Source organism: Parasteatoda tepidariorum, chromosome 7, assembly GCF_043381705.1.
Source record: "Parasteatoda tepidariorum isolate YZ-2023 chromosome 7, CAS_Ptep_4.0, whole genome shotgun sequence".
NCBI classification, from domain to species: Eukaryota; Metazoa; Arthropoda; class Arachnida; order Araneae; family Theridiidae; genus Parasteatoda; species Parasteatoda tepidariorum.
In genome coordinates, this window is record NC_092210.1 from 2,271,250 (window position 1) to 2,294,870 (window position 23,621).

Sequence of the window (23,621 nt, forward strand, 5' to 3'; positions counted from 1 at the left end):
GATAAGGGTAGAAATTCTATTTTGGGACTTCAAGGCTAAAAACATGCCAATGAATAATAATTAGATTAATACTTCAAAAGAGAAGTTATTTTAAGATCTTTCACTTCCATATAAGGAAAGATTAAACGATTTGCTTTGAGTAATAAATAAATTGATGAAGCGTAAGAATACAGAAAAAGCATATGACTGGGACCTCTTCACACTGTTTAATCATCCTATAAAATGCAGAGCGCTTTTATATATATATATATATATATCCTTATTATTCTGCTGACTGTGACTAACGAAACCCGGAATTTTCCCATCGGGCAGGAATAGGGAATTATATTTCCTTTGCGGGAATATGAGTAGGGGATTATTTCGTTGCAGTTTTCCCCAAAGAAATGCTAGAGCTCACTTTTGAACAAGAAATTTTTTTTTTTAAAAATTGGGACAAAAAAAAATTGTTTTTTTTTTTAATTATAAATTAAATTACATGAATATTGAGTGAAAAATTTTAGCTTTAGAAGGAGCCGTGTCCTCTTCTTTTAGAAAATGTGAGGGGGCTGAAGGCCCCTCTTACCCTCTGTTTCGTGGTCCCTGATAATGAATGATGTTAGAATAAATAAAACAGATCACCAAATAACAATTAAAACCAGAAGAAGAAAAAAACTGAGTAAACAATTGCACTACAAAGATAGCAATTTTTAACATGACTTAATTTTGCAAAATGGTTTTTCATTGGATAAATTATTAAATTTTGTAAACTGAATTTTTAATATTTAGTAATCTACTGCGTTGATTTCTCTTGTATTATTATTTTTATCACGAAACAAACATTATCAGACTTTTTATATCGCAAATCAAATTGAAATCTCAAAGTATATTTATAACAGGAATTATTGGAATGTGATGAAAAATTTGCCAACAAAATGCATTTGGTTTTCATAATGCAAAAAATATATATTTATCTATGTTAATCAAGATAAAGCATTTCGCAACAACTGTTTGGTTTTGTTTCCTTTTTAAAACTGAAAATCAATATCAATATATTTATTATGGAAATGAATCTAAACAAAAATAAATGTTGTAAATAAGTTAAACAAAATATGCAGATTTAATAATTTATTGCAATTATACTACATAAAAAATGGAAATAAATTTTGCCTTCTTAATTTCTAATAATTTAAATGAAATTTTTTTTTTATTATATGTTATTTGTATTACTGAATGAATGTATTTATTTCCAAATTGATATTGACACCCAGTATAACCTATAAGTTTCAATAGTTTTTTTTAAAGAAGACTGAAATGTTTAAAAGAGAAAATTATATTGCTTGGAAATTGAAATTTGAAAATAAATCGAAATAATTTTAAAAACTAAGTTTAAAATGAAATAAAATTAAGTGAAATAAGCTGAAATAAATTCAAGTGAAATTAAATTACGATTTTATATTGACTCTATTTCTCTTTTTCGTATAAATTCATCTTTCACTGAATTTTGCTTCATGTGTTTATTTTACATGCAAAGTTACGTGGTTTTACCTAGGCTAACCTAAGAGACAACCAAGAGAAAATCTTCATTTTGGAAATCCTCCTTTGAAGACAACAAGGAAACAAAAACGAACACAACCTTTACCCGAGAATTTTCTGATCCCTAACTCTGTGTTGTGAATACTGGTGTTAGATCATTAACCCGCAATCGTGAACAATCGATAAAATGTGTTTTAATAAAATTACAATTAGGGAATTTAATTTTTGAGAAAAAAAGATTTTTTAATGTTAATTATCATTTTGAACGCGAAGTGTTACAGTTCAGAACCAGAAAAATATGGTATTCTGACTGATTATTCATTTTTCATTTGAATTTAAACTACATACAATTTAAAGTCCATATTGTTTTGTTTTTTAATGACCAAAAACAAAGACTGTGGATCACTCATCGATATTTATTTTAAGGCTATTACATAGTTAGTATTGACTATATGGTACAATTATAATTGAGGGTAGATAAGATTTAATATTTTTATCAAAAAATATCATTTAGTTAATTTCGAAGTATTTTTTAAATTCATTATTTTTTTAAGACTAAAATAGAATTCAGGGCTTAAAGTAAAAAACTTATTTCGTTATATTTTCTCTTTCTGACTGTTAACGAACGCATTCTCTTCATCTCGTGTTAGTGATGAAAAAAAAATTAACGTTGACTTTAAATTCCTTACAGAAATATATACTAAAAGAAAGCAAATTGATTTAATAAATTAATCAATTTTACAATTCATGGTGATAAAATAAAGCAATTTATTGTTCTGACAAAAGATTAAACTCATAATACTGAAATATTCTGACAAATGTTTTTGCATAGATTTGTATAGGACTATATTCTGCCAACTCATTTTGTTGTCAAAATTATTCATTTTCACAGGTGCCAATTATTCGGGATTTTCCTGACAGTTTTATTTTTGTATTTAATAGGGTGATAAAATCCGAGCTGTGAAGTTTAATTTTGGGTGAAATTTTTTTTTAAAAAAATGACTGTGTAGTGTACCAATAAATAATTTGGAAATACATGTAAGAGATCGAAAATATATAATTTAATCGTTTTTAAAACTATCGATTTTTTTAAAAACTTTTCATTTAATTTTACTCCCTCTGAGAAAAGTTTTTATCAAAGACTGAATAAGTTGGAATGTATGCGTTTAATGCTAAAAAACATAGTGTTTCATAGCAAAATATGCTCGTTGAAATAGAAGATTTAAAAAAAATTATGCATAAAAGAGTTAAGGTATCTTGTGTAAAGAATAATTACTTCCTCTTTGCATTGAGTTTGATATTTTAAAATAGGAACAAAACTCTTTTCATAGAAAAATTGATCAGTTTAATAGTAAAAACAGTTTTTCACAGTGAAGAATTTCATTTTCCTTTTTTTTATTTCATAATAAAAATGCATAATTTTACAATAAAAATGTCCAGTTTCACTCTAAAAAAATCTGTTATAGGGAGAAAACTTTCAACATAATAGATAAAATATATGCGTGAAACTAAAACATGTGCGCTTAGTAATGAAAAGATTTTTGTGGCATAAACTTATAGTTAGAAATAACATTTTTATACATGTAATCATATTTATTTTGTAGAGAAAAATATTAATAATATAGTTAAAATATTTCTTCCCAGGAAATATTCATTGTATAGGGAAAAAATTCATTTTACATTGAAAAAATATCTCTTTTATAGGAAGTATATATTTTGTTTGCGTAAATCATTTTATAACTGTTTAAATAGTTATACATAATGTACTGCGTGCCAAAAAAAAAGTAAACGAAACGACGTTAATAACTTTTGATCTAATGAGTGGCTTTTCAAGTACTATGATTCAATCAATGGTGCGAAGGGTGTGACCTCAAAGACGCTATTTAGTTTGTGCAAATGATATTTTAAAGAAATCAGACAGAAAAACCCTTTGAATAAATATATCTTTTTTCGATGAATTTTGATTTTTGACATCAAAAATATAGGGGGTAAACGAAGTCTAGGAAATATGGTCAAAATAGTTTGGTCAGGAGGGCAGTCGAAGATTTGAACCCCTTAAATGTTAATTTCATGTATTTTGACATATTCCGAAACCTTTTCAAGCGAATTGAAAAGTTTTTAAACAAAAATATAAAATTTGTTTTTCTTAAGATAATTTAGAGCAAAAGAAACTTTTTATGGGGCTAAATAGAAAATTTTATGGGGCTAAATAGAAAATTTTAGCAAAATTGGTCGAATATTTTCTGAGAAATTGAATTTTAATGATGTCGTATTTTAAAAAATTCGATTTTAATGAAGTTGTACTTTGAAAAATTCGATTTCTCAGGAACTTTTCGATCAACTTTGTTCGAATTTCGTATTTTGCCTTAGAAAATTATTTTTTTTGAGATAATGTAAAAGTTTGTATACCTAACAATAAAATATTTTTTGACTATTAGTGAATAAAATTATAAAAAAATATTATTAGAAACTGTTTTTAGCATGAAATTATCTTAGGTAAAAACCAGTTGTCCAAAACCATCTCCCAGTTGTGAGCAAAAATGTTCAATTCGATTAAACATTTCTCGAGATCTGGCAAAATACGTAAAAAGTAAATGATTTAAATTTTTAACTCCTTTCCTGTCCTTACTATTGTTGCCATATTTTCCAGATTGCGGCTACACTAAACATTTTTGAAACAGAAATCCAAATCCGTTGGAAAAAAGGTATTAGAGAAAGTAGGTTTTTTTTTGTCTGGTTTGGTAACTTAAAATATCGTCTGCGCTTAATAATTAGCTTATTTGAGACCACACCACCCCTTAACAATAATTTTATTTTCTAACCGTCGTTGAACAGCGGTCCGCTGTTTTTTCCAATTTTTGGGTTTACGACTTCTAATGATCAACTCCGTAGCCTTGTCAGTTTGAACCTAATCCAGAAGATAAGGAGACTCCTGGATCGAGTATTGGGCGAAAATTTACCTTCGTGGAGGACTTTTTGATGGAGCTAAGCGGCATTTACGTTACATGGAGAGGAAGACCGCGAGAACCTCCCACGTTTAGCCTGACGGCAAGGGGACTCTAATCCATGATCAGTCTACCACTGAGGATATTTNCGTATTTTAAAAAATTCGATTTTAATGAAGTTGTACTTTGAAAAATTCGATTTCTCAGGAACTTTTCGATCAACTTTGTTCGAATTTCGTATTTTGCCTTAGAAAATTATTTTTTTTGAGATAATGTAAAAGTTTGTATACCTAACAATAAAATATTTTTTGACTATTAGTGAATAAAATTATAAAAAAATATTATTAGAAACTGTTTTTAGCATGAAATTATCTTAGGTAAAAACCAGTTGTCCAAAACCATCTCCCAGTTGTGAGCAAAAATGTTCAATTCGATTAAACATTTCTCGAGATCTGGCAAAATACGTAAAAAGTAAATGATTTAAATTTTTAACTCCTTTCCTGTCCTTACTATTGTTGCCATATTTTCCAGATTGCGGCTACACTAAACATTTTTGAAACAGAAATCCAAATCCGTTGGAAAAAAGGTATTAGAGAAAGTAGGTTTTTTTTTGTCTGGTTTGGTAACTTAAAATATCGTCTGCGCTTAATAATTAGCTTATTTGAGACCACCACCACCCCTTAGCAAATATTTTATTTTATAACCGTCGTTGAACAGCGGACCCAATTTTTGGGTTTACGACTTCTAATGATCAACTCCGTAGCCTTGTCATTTTGAACACAATCCAGAAGATAAAGAGACTCCTGGATCGAGTATTGGGAGAAATTTACCTTCGTGGAGGACTTTTGATGGAACTAAGCGGAATTTACGTTACATGGAGAGGAAGACCACGAAAACCTCCCACGGTTAGCCTGACGACAAGGGGACTCTAATCCATCTTCAGTCTACCACTGAGGATATTTCACGTCAGCACTGTGGTCGGTGCAAGCCGGATGCGGAATTCGTATCCACTGGGATTCGATCCCGGTTCGCCTCATTAGAAGACGAACATCTCTATCTCCTGAGCCATCGCAGCTCTAACTATTAAGATTGAGTCATAGTGCGAGAAACTCCGATCATTAGATCAAAAGTTATTCGTGATGTTTTCTCTTTCTCTTTTTTTTTTATTTTTTTATTTATCTATTTATTTATTTTTTTTTTTTTGCTAACTGGACTAAAAAAGTTCTTTTTAAGGAAATAATCTGTTTCGTACCAAATGCTTAATACAAAAAACAATTTATTCCCTTTCCAAATTAAAGTGAAAACAATTACCGCTTTTTTAAGTGCACTTTTTTATCTTTCAGATTTCAAAATGTCTTAAAACTGAAATGTGTATGAAAAGCACACCATAAACTTTATTGAATCCAAGTATATCTCACCGAACAATCTCTTTTTTTAAGAAACACTAATGTCTAAAAATAGCTTTAATGCCGTAAATCTTTCACCAAAACGCCGGTAACAGGATTCCCACACCCATTCCTACAAGGCACTCTTCACGGCAACACCCTCATGTAAGGCTGAGAAAAAAAGATAGCGCACCACTAAATTGAGGCGAAGAAAAAAAAATTCAGTGTGTATTTTGATATTTTATAAAGGTTAAGAAAAAAAAAGATATATCTGGCAGAAATGAGATATTTGGACCCACCGTTTTGATCAGAAGAGGGTGTATCACTTAGGATATTTGATGCTTTTGAGACCAAGATATTTCTCTTGCGTAGGTAATATTTACGACTTAGTTTGGGACGTATTTTTGAACGAAGTTTAAGAAAATAGTTGACAACTAACGTTGGTTTAAGGTTAGGCTCAACAGTAATTGGGGGATTGGCCTTTGTTAATACCTCCCAGAGTGACTCATAAGAAACTGATAGCTTTATTCAGAAGCTGTTAGAGGAATTGGAATAACTTACATGCTATTCTAAATATCATTCTAAGATAAGTGATTTTATTTATAACATCAAAACTATTTTTTTAATAATCTTTGAAAAATAATTTTAATGAAAGGAGATCTTTTTCGTCACAAAAATTAACGAAATTTAAAAAAAACATTATTGTTTAATAAAAGGACTTGTGGTAATATAATTATAAGCCACGCTTTTTCTGAAAGTAAAAGTTTTTACAGTTAATTGTTCCTTAATATGGTTTCCTGATAAGTTCTTAACTTTTTCCAGAAATCGCACAAAATGATAGAGAGATACACAGAGACTTCTTATTGCCAACATGGAGTAGTGGTCACCAAAAAAAAAAATTAATAAGCATTAGCGTAAAAAATCATGCCGTTATATTGCGTTATAACGTTAACTAGTTATTTTGTAGTCAGCATTTTAAATGCGTACTTTGACTGGACACAGTTTTATATATAATTTATTTCAAAAGCATATCCTAACTCTTTCTGCAATTAAAAATTGTAAAACTGTTTCTGAATAAGTTTCTCGTAAAAATGTAATACGTAATTCCTTTATAACATAATAAATAAGCACTTTTTCTAAGCTTTTAATATATTAATTGTTTCTATAATGTAAATATAATAAAATAGATACTAGAATAAAATATAATCAAAATTAATTCATAAGTAAAAGCCATTATAACTCGCATTTTTCTAAATTGACGATAACCAATGTATTCTCGATCTTTCATGTTATTAAAAAATCTTATCGTGGGATTCTTTTCTCCAATAAGAATGCACCAATAACAATGAGAAAAGATTTCATATTATTATTTTTTTTACTGTTATATAAAGCCATTAACCTTTTTTCGAGGTTTTCTGTGGCAAAACTCTCTAACACTGATATCTTTCTTCAAGGTATTTTTAATAGTAATAAGCATATATGTTGCTAATTTAAAATAACAAAAGTGCTGTACTTACACGAAAAAAAAGACTGTACATAATATTTTTTTTAATTGAACATGAAATATTTCTTTTATTTCTAATATTAATGGATGATATTCCGGAATTTTGTTGGGGGGGGGGAGCACAAATTATTTACTGTTTTGCATTTTATAAATAATCACATTACACAAATAATTAAAAACATAAAATAGTAATTACAAAAAAAAAAAGAAAAAAACCGAGGATCGACGTTGAAATCACCCAAATAATCGGGCTTTTCAAAAAGGGATTACTCAATTGTTTCGTTTTTCAAGATTAGACTGTTGTAATAAATAATATTGTATAAAATGTATCGGATTTTAAAAACTATGGGAAAATCAATAGCAATAACTGACAAAAAAAAACAATAGAGTTATTGTCCTATTAAGTAAATATTCAAAGGCGCGATTCCAATTTCCCATATCGTCTGAAATATATCAAAACCACGTGATTCATTAAAACCACGTGAAAATCAATATCAATAACTGCCGAAAATACAACTGAAACATCACATGGATTTACGATATTATCAACGCAAATTGAGCCCGTCAAAAAGTTATTCAAATTTTACGTATCAAATACTGCAGAAAAGAATTTTTCTTTTTCTTCTCAAAAGAAAAGTCTTCATGTAAGAACTCTATAACGTTCTGCGACAATGTCGCCTCGATTCTGGCACTGGTTCATTAATTTTCGATTCACTTAGAATTTTCTTGCAGAACAGTAATTAAATAAATATTACAAAGAGAAATTTTTTTTTGTCGTCTATACCTTTTGTAATGGAAGGCTGCTAACTACTACCCTTTTTACAAAATATTTTTTATAGACTGATAGACAATTAAAAACTGAAGCTTTTAGAATTTCTTGTGATTTTGGCAACATTTTAAAATCCTCACCACGAGAAAAACTACGGCATTCCATGTAAATTTTTGAATCATGTAGTGGTGTGGAAACTGACATCAAATGTACCTAGCAAAAGAATTATACATTACAACAGAAACCTAATTCCAACTAGAAAAAATTTTCGTAAAAAGCGTAGAAAGTTTCCAACTGTGGCATTATAACCATATACCTGCATTATATCCAGAACAAACATTTTTTTTTCCCACTAGATTTTAATCACGGAATAAGGAATAAAAAAACAACTCCAGAAGTATCGGTTGATGTAATCGATACAAACTGAGTCATTTAGGCAGAGAATATATTAATGCAATTATCTGAAGTTTGGATAATGCGGATGGAATTCCGGTATCCGATACAATTCCGATTAGTGACACTCGAATAAATTTAAAGACTATCAATCCAGACCTAATCTTATTCTTTTAGCGCAACATTGATGTCTTGCGCAACTAAATTATAAAATGTCATTTCTTTTAAGTGTCAGTCTCGTTGAGAGCCGGAGTGACAGCCAACAAGAGACATGGCTTTAATTTGGTGTGATCACTGAAGTAGGGCGACACGAGTTCTAATTCAGTTTTGAGCCCGAGGGCTCTTAATTACCAAGGGTGCCTGTTTTTTTTCTTCCCTTCTCCCATGGAAGAATGCTGGCAAGAAAGAAAGAAAAAAATCGCCATGGTGTTTGATCATCAAGAACTTTTTGGGTGTTTCCTAACTTTTTTCTCGTGTCATTTACAAGAAAAGCATTTTCTGTAACAAAATATAGCATTTATGTGATTTGCACTGTTTGTGAGCCATTGAATATTCGGTAAGTAAAATTATGAAAGGACAAAAAATGTGAAGAAGCTGCTTCAATAAAACGTATGGTGGCTGTTCCCTCACAACTTGCCGTCCAAGTCGTAAATTACGCCGGAGCTTAAGAAATACCCCAACTGGCAACATGACAGATCATCTCCTCTGATATCAAGGGGTCGTGCTCCCCATTTTCCGCCCCCAGTTTTTGAAGCGTCATTTCGTCAACGCCCTGCATTATAAGAGATAACTTGAGGGACGGGATAGGAAATAATCATTATGTTCAGAAATCCGTGAGGGATATTTATTTTGCAAATAACACATTACCTTTAGCCATTTGAAAACTATTGGATAGTTATAATTTAACAATGAAATATTTATACAAATTCTGCGGCTTATTTGAAATGATTATACGTAATTAATTACACGTTGAATTGATTATACCTAATACGTTGAATTGATTATGCGTGAGAAACGTAAAAATTTCCTTTCTGTCGCTTATTAATTCTTTTATTCTAAACTTCAAATTTTTTAACCTTGAAAACAAACATGAACTCAGTTTTTTTTCTCTCAGTTGATAACGTCTAATGGAAATGCTTCAAAGAGAATGTAAAAAAAGTAAGTAATTTAGACAAGTTAGTTTCACCGGGAAGGCAAATAAGTATAAGCAGATAGCCTTAAAACATAAGCGGAAGTGAAAATACCATAGTTTCCTGCGCCTTATCTGTCTGGAAAAAAAACCGCAACATTTGAGCACTGTGGACGATGCAAGCCGGGTGCGGAAATCGTATCGACCAGCCATCGCTGGGATTTGAACCCGTTCCATTCCCAAACCATTGGAAGGCGAACGCTCTGTCCCCTGAACCATCACGGCTCTCTCATAGGTATTATTTTATTTTATAACCGTCGTTGAACAGCCGACCCAATTTCATGGGTTTACGACTACTTACGTTCAACTCCGTAGCCTTGTAATTTTGAACCAATCCAGAAGACAAGGAAACTCCTGGATCAGTACCCCCAGAGGTATTGATTTGTTGTGGGAACAAGGAGGACTTTGAGACTCGACAGATTTAACGTGCACCAGTCACCATTTACTACACGGAGAGTCTTCGGCCGGCGAGGATCGAACCCACGACCTCTTGGATATAGGCCCAGCGCCCTACCGACCAGGCTATCCCGACCCTTCTCATAGGTATTAATATTTTTTGGGATGTTGGCACATTCACAGAAAGTATAGATTTTAGTTATAGTGTAAAACACAGAGGAAATATCTAAATAGAGTGCACACATCACGATAATTTTTGTCCTTCTAGTGAAGCCACGTGACAAGAGAGAGAATCAAATAGGAAATTTTCAAAGATCCGTTTCTCCTTTTTATTTTAGGTGAAGAAAATCGATGCGGTTATTTTAAAATCAAACATCTTAAAATGTGGTAGCACTTGGTTGCATAGAAAATTTGTATTAGAAGGATCTTTTGCAGTTCATATATAAGTTAATTTATCTGTTTTTGGAATTACATTTGTTTTATTCACTGCAAATAAATTTAAGCAAGTGCATCTTTTCTTAAAACACAACACGAATCCCGATTATTTCATTTTATTCCTTTTAAACTCCTAATTTATGCTTTAAAAACCAAGTAAATTAAAACACCAAGTTATTCCACCTTTCTACCAAGTAAATATAAACAAGTAGGAAAACAGCGCAACCATAAAATAGTGATTATATAAAATTATTTATAAATAATACGACATTTTTGTTCATTTTAAAGTTAGAATGTAGGACCTGAAGTATTGGCGACATAGTTTTGTTGCTTTCTCGTTTATGTCTGTTGTATTTCTTTGCTCTCGATAACGCTTTTGAAAGAATATATTTTTCATAATTTTTTTTAAAATTTCAACCACTTCCTTTGAATTCATGTAGTTAATAAATACATTTGCTCACAGAGAAGAGGAATGATAATTACAAAGTCTTTCTTTATAAGTTCTTAAAAAATAAAATCGTCAGATCTTTTTAAATTATTATCGCCTGCTCTCTTTCAATTGCAATAATGCATAAAGAAATAGGAAATACAAGATGTGGTATTAAATCTGGTTTATTTTATCATCCACGGTGTAAAGTTAAAAGAAAATCGGAAAGTTTCTTAGAGTGAAGCAGATTTTTTAAAAACGTTTTTTACAATGAGCAGCTCTGCTTTATTCCAAATTTTTATTTAAATTTTTGGCTCATTGAAATGTATAAATTCATTTATTGTACACGTTTTGTTTATTTATTTATTTTTAATAACCGTCATTGAACAGCCGCTCCAATTTTTGGGTTAACGACTACTAATGTTCAACTCCGAAGCCTTGTCATTTTGAACCCAATTCAGAAGACAAGGGAACTCTTGGATCAAATATTCGGAGAAATTTGCCTTCGTGGAGGACTTTTTTATGGAGCTAACCCGCACAACCTCCAAGGGTTGGCCTGATGGCAAAGGGATCCCATGATCCGTCTACCACTGAGGATATTTCACGTGAGCACTGTGGGCGGTGAAAGCCGGATGCGGATTTGTATCAAAAAGCCTTTGCTGGGAGCGAACCCGTTTCACCTCATTGGAATGCGAACTCTCTATCCCTTGAGCCATCGCGGCTGCTTGTACAACAATTCTAAATAACAGAAAAAATATCATGATTTTACAAGAGGCAATACTGTTGTAAAATATATGTTAGATTAAAGTTTAAACGCTTTTTTTATTTACTTCAACTTCAATAAATGAATTAAAATTAGTATATGTCTATACATTAATATATGTTTAAAAATAAATCAGATTTTTCTGAAAATGTCTGAGTTTATCAAAAGATACAGTTTTACAGTTTTAAAAAACATTCAAAAATTAAAACTTTCCTGATTTTGTAAAAATATAAAAAAGTTGGCACAGTTTATACATATTAAAAAAATTTAATTTATAAAAAAAATTTTGATCTAGCAAAGTCTTGTCGAAAATGATCCGATCTACTTTGTTCCTCTAATCTTAATGCACCTGAAGCTAGTGACTACAATATTTAATATTACAAAGTAATAAAATTTATAATTTAATAATGTGAAAGTAAAAATAAAAAAAATTAAGAAAATCTAATTCGTTTTCATAATATTTACGTTGTTCGTAAATATTAATCTCGTTACATTTTATGTAAATACTCGTATAAAAAATATAAGAAGGTGATAAATGTGCCTTAGTTTCACACCAAAAACTGAAAAATGTGCATCCTTCCTAAAAAAAAAAATATCTAATCTGATATAGAATCTGAAAAGTATTCAATAATTTTAATTAACAGCAGTCAAATTATTTAAATTTGGAACAAAAACTTATAGTTTTATAATGTTGAAAAAAAAGGAAGAAAAAACAAAACGAAAAAAAAAAAAAATAAACAGTAATATAGAGAATAATTTTATTTTATTTTAATATTATTAATTATAAAAGGCGTTGTTATCTGCGAAGATTCAAATAACATATTCTAAAAAAATAAAGTGATAGCTTTCAATATTTTCAACTAAACACTATGTTAGGCTATGAAAACCTAGAGAAATCTATGATTTTTCAAAAACCAGCAACGCTTTCACAGATTATAGACCACCAACCAATGGCCCACACCGTTACACGAGGAACTCGGTCGGGTGTCCTTCAAAAACAAAATAAAATCTCAGTTGTTGTTCATTTAATGACCCCGCCTTATTTGCGATCCAGCTGTGTACAAGTGACTTCCTGGGGAGTGATTCACATTTTTTTCCTCCGAAATATGTGATAAAATGAAAGTAATTGAAAAAATTAACCTTTTCCTAAAATGCACCATGTCTTTAAAATACAGAAATTTTTTTTCGGTTAAGTTATATTATGAATTGAAAGCTTTCTTTATAATTATTGTACAGTCTTATATTGTATTTATGTACCGTCACTGGCCAAATTATTAGACGCACTATAATATTCTATGTAAAATCTTAATTATCAGATGATACTATACAGCTTTATTGTTTTTACGCGGTTTGCACTTGTTTACGTTAGTGTATCAATTGGTTAACAATGCAATGCAATAAGTTAAAAATAAACACAAATAAGAAGTTTATTAAAAATCTCCTGAATGAAAACCCAGTACATGCATGTTTAGATATAAAAGTATTGCATATAATTTAGAGCAAAGCATGCAATTATTAAAACACTACAAAGAGTCTAATAATTTGATCTAATTATTACAATATAATAATATAATCCCTCATATAATAAATTTTCTATATTGATATAATAATCGCCTAATTTATCCAATCGTCGAATTTATATTACACATCGTCTATTTTAACCAATTGATACACGAACGTAAACATGAGCAAACCGGTTTTAGTCGTGTAAAAACAATGAGGCTGTATAGTATCACCTGATACTTAAGATTTTACATAAAATATTAGAGAGCGTCTAATGATTTGGCCAGGAACTGTATGTATATTTTTTAAACACCAAATCATTCGATATTTTTTTTTTCGGTTTGAATTTTTTTTTCTGTCAACCATAAACTAAAACGTTTTTAGTTTAAGGTTTACTTAACCTTATTTGAACTAATGAACTCGTAACATGACTTTGCATTTGACTGATTTAATTGGTGGACAGACTATATCTTGGTGCCCAGCTATTTGTTGGATCAACTCAAAATAACTGAGAATATTGTTTTAACTGTGATTTACCGATCTTATCTTTTAACTAATTTGTTTATCAAAATTATCAATCTCGACAGTTTTTTTATGAATTTTAACTTTTAATTTTAATTAGTTATCCTTAATAACTGTGATTTATTTAAGTTTTACTTTTTAGCAATCTTACTTCTTACTAGTTTGGCATTTTTTTTTTTTTTTTTTTTTTTTTTTTTTTTTTTTTTTTTTTTTTTTTTNACGATTTTAGAACCCGGGAAATCACGTGGTAGGATCCAGTTTTCCCTCATTCATTTCCATATTGTTTTGGTTCTCACTAACATAAAAGTCATAAAAGTCATAAAAATTTTGTTTTTCTGTAAATATTTTTTTAGTTTGTTTTGATACACATATAATTTACTAGGGAGCAGGAAAAAGAGTCGTTGAATAGAACTAGTGATCCGTCTACGACTGGTGATTCTTCTACAATTAGCGTCGCAATTTACGAAGTTTAACTTCTTCCGCGTGGAGGGACTCCACGCACTTTTTTTTATTTTTTATTTACTTCATTTTTTGAAAAAAATCTCATGAAAAACTTTTAGAAATTAATATTTTATGCTTTTTTTTAACTATTAATTTTGTTTTAGAAACAATAGCTGTAATATTATTGATTTGATTTTCATATTTTTTATGTACTGATAAAGTTATTACATGTTATCAATAAAATTTTATTACGATTTAGTCAAATATTCTGTCCAATATTTATTGCGTTAAATTATTATTTTTCTCCGTCTTTTTTTACCGAAGCAATTTGGTAATGATCGTGGTCAAATTAACAAGTTTATCAGGAACCTGAAGAATTAATGAATAAATTTCATAAGCAATTGTGAACATATTGGTTAATGAAATATTATTAATCATTTTCAAAATACTTTGTGAATGAATGAAAAGTAAAGTATTTTCACCATATCGTTTTATCAGTATTTGTCTTGGATGTGGTTTATAGTCTTGTTCTAAATGTAATTTTAGTTCAAGCATAAATTGAAAGTAAATGAAATGAAACATAGTTTTTATTGAAATAAAAACAAAAAAGAAAGAAAATAAACGCTGAAAATAGTTATCGCAGAAGCATACTTCTCCTTGTTGAGTTAGGTTATTTTTGTTCGATGCGAATGAATACTAAAATTTTTCATAAATGCATATATCCTTTTCTTAATTCATTCTTTTTATTCTTATAAGAAAAAAAAACATTGTTTTTTTCATGCATTTCAATTAAATAATTTCATAAAAATGACGGAAATATTAAGCCAAACTATATCATTAATTAAATATAAATTTATTTACAGATTTCGAAAATCATAACTGGTTAAAAATTTCCCGAATTTCCGAACCCCTGTCGTCCTTCTAAGGAACTCTAGGGTTCCTCGGAACACCATTCGGAAACAGCTGCTTTAGAGCACGGTATAAAAACCGTTTTTTCGGTTAAGTTTATTTTTTGCATTTTTTACTAAATGTGCGAAAATAAGAACTGTAAATTAGAAAAACAAAATTTTCAGTAAACCGATACCAAATGAACCGAAACCTTACCAAATGACTGGTTTAAATACCGTATATTTTGGTCATAAACACCGTAATAAAAATTCTTTTTTTTACCAGAAATTTTATTACGATACAGTACCGTAATTTTTCCGGTATTTTTTTTTCTCCGAAAAGCCAAATAATAGTTTGAACATATCAGTAATTTGTGCCCTTATTTAATAAAAAACAAATAAGTTCTTGATTAGAAATATTGAGAATCTTTATTAGATTTAGAATCTTGATTAGATTTTTATGCAATCATTTACAAAATATTTTTTCAAAACAATATTAATATCAAAATTAATTTTTAGGAAAATACTTCATAATTTCTTCCAAAGAAAATTTATTAACTTCCTGAATCTCCTATCAAAATCTCCAGTTAATTTCTCTGGTGGAATTACTGTCTTAACATTTCCTCTTAATTCTTTCATATTTGCTCCCCCACAAAATAAAATATTAACCACAATTCTGAAGTGCTTCTGCGAAATTAACTCCAGAACACATAGTACAGCTGCTGACTTTCCCCTGTGACCTTCTGCCATGGGTCACATACTCTCCGCCTCCACTCTCCACAAGTCATTCCAGAAAGGGCGCTTAGGGGTGTCCCAGCCCTGCCCAGAAGGCATTGATGGAGATTATTCGGGTAGGCAAAATGAATACCGAAAGGTGGGACAGACCAATTGAAAGAAAACGAAGGCAGTTTGTCTGATTTTAGCTTCTTTTATCAAAGCAAGTTATTTAGTACTTGTTGGGAAAAGGAAACTACTTCCCACATTTTTCGAGATGTATATCGATATTTCTTGGGGCTGTTTTCAGTTGAAGTATGTGTCCCAGAACTTCTAAAAATCTAGGCTGATTATTGTATTGTTTACTTGATGGTCGATTTCTGAAAGGTTGTCTTTTGATTTGTTGGAAAGAGATGTGACAACAGGACAATCGAATTTTTGTTACACTCGTCTTTATTAAATGATGGATTTGATATCGGTTGTTCCAGACAACTTGGAGTAAAAAAATAGCGAAACACACACGCATATTATATATAAATATCTATATATATATATATATACACACACATTATACATTACTTACATTATAATACATGATACATTACTTAAAGTAAATATTCTGATAAATTTAATATTGCTGATTATACTTCTGTTTTTTTTTTCAAACTAAATTTAAACATTTTTAACTTTCTTGAACTCTATTGTAACTCGCTTCTTTTGTACAGCCACGATTTTTATTGATAGATACTTAATGAATTTTATGTACGTACAAATTATGCATTTTAAATCACATCTTACTTATTTTTAATTATAAATTAAACTAATAAAATTAACTTTTCAATAACTTTAAAAAATGTGATATTGAACTTTTTAGAGTGAAAGTGTCACTATAGCATCCATTTTTCTTAAAGTTTCATGAACAAGCGTATTAGATAGACGCTAAGAAAGTGGGGCTATATAATGGTAGGCAATATTTTCAAAGTGAGTTTTTGGTAATCAACACCACGCTTTCCATGTAGACAATATAGTGTTTATGTGTGTATTGTGCTATTTGTTAAGAATAGATTTCAGAAATTTGTACGCTACCCGTCTGGGATGAAACCTAATAAGTTTTTTTTAAAGCAAGAACGTTGATTATTAAGTTTAAACCTCTAGCTCTTCAATTGCAATTCGAAGCATTATTACTTAGAATTATTTAGATATTTTTTAATTAGAACTTACTCTATGGCAAAAAGAACATGCTGTTTGACAATTTTTAATTTTTTTCACCACATTCCGTCTTTAACCCCTTAACAGTGACATATATTTCAGAAAAATGTATCAAAAACGGAAAATTGTTTCGACTGTTTAATTTTGCTCTTTATATTAGTATAAGAGTTAGAAAATGGTTTTTTATTACAAAAATATAATTTTAAATGCAATAACTACTGTATTTGAAATTTTTACATACACATAAAAAGATAATGGATTACACACACATCTTATTCAATTAGAGCAAATTAAACAATATTCTGAAGCTAAATGTAATATAACTAGTATAATTTAATGTAAAAACACAACAATATGATTTCGAATACATTTGTTTTACAGATGTTTTACAGTATGGTATATCCCAAAAACAACACCCACATTTCCCTCCCTCGACTGAAGTCGACCACTAATGCCATCTATTAGGAAAATAGTGAATTAAATATCCTAAAGTAGAAACAAATCAGTTCGGGCATCACAAATACTGCAAGTAGTAGTTGCTCGAACTGGATTCGGGCGACACTGGCAAGGGGTTAATCCCAACTATGATTGAGTGATTTGTATTGTGCGCCTGAGCTGCACCAACTATACTGATTCAATAAAATATAGCGAGTGAATATGAGTCAGGATCCTATTGGATAATCGAAATAAAGCGAGAGTTTGATGAGTTTTTTTTTTTTTAAATAAATCATAAACAAACATTATTATTTAACAGCTTATGTTCTCAAATAATTATATATACTTAATAATACAAATTAAATTATCATAAAAGATTAAAATTTTAATTTGCGCTTTAGAAAATAATATTAAACTTTAGATTGATAAAGCTTAGTTACTGAAACATTTCTTGGTTGCATTCTAAACAGCAAAAACTCAGATATAAATTTTAAAAATTTGGAATTAATATTTTTAGTAATATTAACTATTATCTCTTGATTTAACACACAAATAATTAAAAATTACTAACATATTAAAGTATGAAAACTGTATATTTCAGAGTAAATATATTCTCAATCATATAACATTGTTGCACTTTTCTTTGGAAAGATAATCAGATTGTTCTAATGAGATTATGTAAATTTATTTTATAATTAAAAAATACATTTTTACTGTGCTTTGAAACTTAAGCTATTGTTTCAATGTAAAAGTATATGCATTAAAGTTATATTACTTTTTTTTAATAAAATCCTCATTATTTACAGGTTACTTTGTAAATAACTTAAATAGGAAATTTAATTTGCATTTGAGCTTTTAAGATAAATAAACCACTATCATTCACTTCTTTGTATTAAATGGAACTATTTACATTTTGTATTCGAAGTAAAACGCAGTTAATCAAGTTAAATAAGTTAAATTAACATTTAGAAATTGAAAAAAAAAGAAAATAAAAACACAAAGAATATTATCGTATATGTTATCGAAAAGAATATATTCTTTTTTTTTACGTTCTTAAAATCCACCATGATTAGACATTACGAACTATATTATGTGCTTAGCTTTGTTGAATAGTTAACTCCATGATGTATAAAACAGATTTTTTTTATTTATTTATTTTTACAATACGCCAGATTGGCCGCTTTAATGAGATCAGTTCACATTGTTACGCAAATAATGAATTCAGAACTAGTCGAAACCCGTCTTAATTTCTACAGAAAAGAAGATTTCTTTTTGGTGTTAAAACTCGATGTAAGCAAAGATCTTGGCTCATCGGTTGCTACTCCATTTTCATTATCTCGCCAAATTTAGAAATGGAGGAAATGAACAAGTTTAGAAAGGGCTTCGCCATTCTATTGTTCCTTCTGAATATGAATAATTCATTTTATTAAAACTTCTTTTCATGATTCCTATCGTCTTATTTTATTAGATTTTCGCGGTTCTCTTAAAACTCCAGTGTGAAATGCCTTATGATCTGCTAAATAAGTAATGAACTCTGGGTTATTAAATTATGCAAAATCATTTTCCTCTTCTATGCGTTGCTCCATCCAACAATAATAGACGGTTGATTTTTTTTTTCATCATCATACTTCCTTTTATAAGTTGAGAATTATATATTCTTTTTTTTATCTTTCTTTCTAGGATTGCCCCCCAAGACAAGAAAGAATATCCAAGAAAGTAAGACAAATATTAATATTCATAGATTTCGATTTTTTTCCCTCAACCCTCTTATTATTATTCTAATTTTTTAAGCTAAAGTTCATACGAAGACATCAGGCTAGTTATGCTTTTTTTTTCTTGTTATTTCTTTTGTACTTTTTAGGATGTTTAATAAAGAAATTAATCGCTTTTTCTTTGGGAGTAATACTAAGCCATCTAAAAGACAAGCTAAAGTTGCTGAAAAAATTTATTTGGCTGCAAGCGTGGTTTTTAATTATAGTTTGAATCGTTGCTTCTTCTTTTTTTTCCTTTATCGATTTTCTGAAACTTTTGTCGAACCTAGTTATAAAAAAAGGGTAACCCTCATATTGTTTGAAACAAATAAGAATAGTTCCTAACTTTTGTTTTTTTTTTTATAAATTTCGCAATATTACAGAAATTGCTATTGTAAAATAAAATTTTCTCTCAACCATTAAGTCCCAATATATAAGAAAAAATAATTTCATTAAAGTTCGATTTATTAATGTTTATAAAACATATAACACAATGGATGATTATAATTAAACTTGTGCATTTAAAGGACTGAGAAAAAGAGTAATTGATTATAACGATATTTTACATGAGTAAATTTAGAACTATGCAATTGGAATTTGTTCTGCAAAAGAAGAAAAATAGTAAAAAATATGACCGATAGATGGAACTGCACTCGTCATGAGACTTGCTCTGAAATATGTGCTTTGGTAAATTTGAATTTAATGACAAAGTTGACTACTTCTCAGATGTAGTGTAATAAGAACAAGTTTGTCCCCCTCATTTTTATCACAAGTTTAGTGAGTGGAGTGGAGTCACTTAATTTAATTAGCATCCTATAATTAGAATATATTCTAAAAAATGTGACAGCATATTGAGCACAACACCATCTATCGGTCATTTTTGAAATACTTTTATTTTCTTTAGTAAAATGAATTCCCATTATTTACTCGGATTACTCAGATTAAGTATAAGGCCATTCTTCCAAGTGGTTCTTCATTTACTATCTTATGAAAGTTCAATTTTAATTATACTCTTCCCGTATTTTTAAAGTCCTTGTCAAAAGCGAAATTAACAAAATATACCCTTTTGAGTTCTCAAGGTAACTTTAAACAGGAAAAAAATTCTGTCATTATATAAATATATTGAGTATCAAATGAAGAAAAAATTGTAGGAAGAATTTTTAAAAATTCTATTACATATTTCAAACTTTGAAGATATCCTTAAAGAAAGCCTCACAGCTTTAACTATCAATGCCATAAATCAAGTACAACACACATACTCATAAATCCTTCTTTTTTCTTGTTCATTTATATACCTTTTTAGAACGAAAAACTTTAAAAAAAGAAGAAGAAAAATCTAATCATAAATACAATCACAATCAACTAGATGCTGGTTGTTTGTAAAAGTGTCGAAAGAATGCTGAAGCCTACTTTTTGAGACAGATAAAAAAAATAAAAAATAAAAATAGTTCGTAGTAAACAAAATATAGAAGAAGAAAAACTATGAAATCGAATTTCTTGTCACGAAATTCATTTTTAGTTTCTATATTTCTTTTCCTCATCTTCGTCAGACGAGATAAGTATTTCCAATAAAAGTCCTGTCGAAGCCAGACCCATTCTCTTGTTAAGTGGAAAGGATCAAATTCAGAAGACGGAGGCTTGTTTTGTGGGCCCAGCCATTGGCCGAACATTCTCGGAAACGGGGACTGTCAGCTTTAACACCTGACGCCTCTTGCTTTCCGAGAGAAAATCCGATTTAAAAGATTGTTCGTCGTTCCTTTCCCCAGACAGTTATTTCGTCTTTATTTTATTCTTTCGCCCTACTTTTTTTTTTTCATTTGACATATATTGAAAATTTTTATCATCAGAATACTGTTTCAGACTTATAAAGAAAAGGATATCGTAAGTTTAAGTGCTTTCGATTGAACTGAGCTTTGTCTTCAAAGAGATACGTTAATTCCAGGAGCACATATTATGTCTTAACCGATTTTCTTACCTATTTTTTTTAAGAAGAAAAAAAAAAAGCAAAAAAATTTTTTTTTTCTTTTATTAATAAATACAGGGAACTGAAACAAAACATAATGCACAAAATCTAAGTTGAAATTTAAATTTTTTTATGCGTAGAAAATATTTAATTAACCTTCAGTTTACTATCCCAAATGATCTCGGGCAAATGAAAAAAGTTAAATATTTGTCTTTGCATATGTTCAAAAATCATCTGCAATACTTTCAATTTCGGTCGCGAACGCCATTTTTTTTACTCTTTTTTTTTTCTGTGTATGTTCACCAACCATCGCTTATACAATTGTATAAAACACGCCTGCAGTCCCACAAACAGTAAAACTCCCAAACAAAAATTTTCAAACTTCCAATCAAAGCAGATTATTATTGTTTTTTGTTTTGCTTCCATCCGAGTAAGAACGTGAGAAAACAAAACGAATTTTTCTATTCCCGAGTTTACTCGAGATAATCAGGGAAGCTGTTAAAAATTATATTAATAACGATAACTATTAAACCACTCGATACCTTTTTTTTTAAAAATTTCTATAGGAAAAAAATATAATAAATTTCTTTCTTAAAGAATTAGCTTTGAAGATTTCTATTTTTCTTGATTGAAATAAGCACTAAATTTTTTTTTGAGATATTAGTAAACTAAATATTAATTAATACGTAAAATGGCAAGCTTATTAATTACTTTTTCGGCTTTAATTAAATTCTAACCATATTTTTATTTGAATTATAATTAAATTTATAATCAAAAAGCTATTTTGGATTAAAAAGAAAAGATGTAAATTTTTTTTAGCTGGAATAGAGTTCTACTCTCAAAGAGATTAAATGCTAATTCCTGAATTAATTATTTTGTCTTTAATTCCAATGAAAAATTGAACAACTTTTAATTTTTAGTTTATTTCTTGAAGAATGTAATAAGATTTTAATCAATAATTAACAATAATAAATAATTTAATATTGCAAAAATAAAACGAATTATATTCTGTAGAAAACTATTAATATTTAATACGTGGTTGAACTTTTAAAATCTAATTCGAATAAAAAAAAATAGGATAGTTGAAAATTAAAAAAAAATTTATAACAATCAAATTTATTTCTCCCTTATTCAGATAAATTATTATTATCATTAAATTGCAAATGAAAAAAAAAATAAAGAAAATTTATTGATAAACATTGGAACAAAATAAAAAACTTCAAAAGAGCAGAGCTTAAATTTTAAATTTTCATATCCCAGAAATTATAATTTTGGTATATTATTAAATTAAAATTTTAATACTGATATTCTAATTTTTATTTTGCTTANTATATATATATAATGTTGAACATCTAAATAAGAACCTATCCCTAGGTGTCTAAACACCAAACGATTTTAGTGTTTAAACGCGAGGAAGGTTCTTGTTTATAAAACCCAAAGTTGAATATGTCCATTTCTATACTCTATGTGTGTTTTATTTACAGCTGTAATATGTCCATTTCTATAGTGTTTAGAAACTGAGGAAGATTCTTGCTTATAGAACTGAGACTATAATATGTCCATTTCTATATTTTTTGTGTGCTTTATTCAGGTTATCTCCATTTTATTTTATTTATTTTTTTGATTTCGTTAACTTAACACAAAGTATACCCTATTATTTTGAACATCAAAAGACAGTTGAAAAGTAAGGGGGATAAACACGTGTTAAGTCGTTTAACCAATAGGGACAAAAGAACAAGCTTGAACAAGATGATGGTCACAAGAAAGTGGTGTGGTACCTCAGGCGGCAAAAGATTAAATGAGAATAAATTTCCAAACATTTGGAAAGGGTGGAATGCTAGAACAATAATTAATTAGAATTTTTCAAAATAGGGAATAATTCTTAAAAATTAAGCTCCGTATGTGAAGAGTATAGTGGTAGTAGATAACGCAAATATATGTTTCGAATTCAATCGAATTTTCGATCAATCCTGATTTGACACATTTTTCATGTTTTTTTAAAATCAAAATTTAAGGATACCTTTATTTTGCTAAATATACTCAAGACCAAGCTGATATGAAATTTTATACATGTCTTGTTAGTGTTTGTTAAATTTTTGAAACAGCTAGGTTAATTAACAAATTTCTTGTCAGCGCAGTCATGCATAGGTTGAACTAACTAAATCTACCCTAATTTGACATAAAAAAACATTAAAGATATGCCAAAAATCAGAATATCAAATGATTGCCCATCGCCTTACAAAAATGAAATTTTAATCAAGATAGAGTTTTCTTCTGATAAAATCCTTCAATACCTTTTTCTTCATCTACCGATTTTGATTTTTTGAAATCATTCAATATTTTGAAAAATTTTAATAATTTAATTAATGATTTTTCAAGAATTCCAACTTCTCTCTGTGTTTGGAAATCTAACTAACTCCCTGGTATTACAGTCCATGTTGGACCATGGCTTCACTAACAATATTTCTCCACAGTTGC

The 23,621-nt window shown here is 29.0% G+C and overlaps 1 protein-coding gene across 1 annotated transcript in view; it reads left to right on the forward strand.

Annotated features, from left to right (window-relative positions):
• LOC107448483 (agrin) overlaps positions 1-23,621 on the forward strand; it is a 111,503-nt gene that overhangs the window by 24,288 nt on the left and 63,594 nt on the right. The window contains exon 2 of the mRNA XM_043039471.2: positions 19,110-19,145. Coding sequence (XP_042895405.1) covers positions 19,110-19,145 — 36 coding nt within the window. The remainder of the gene's footprint in view (positions 1-19,109; positions 19,146-23,621) is intronic.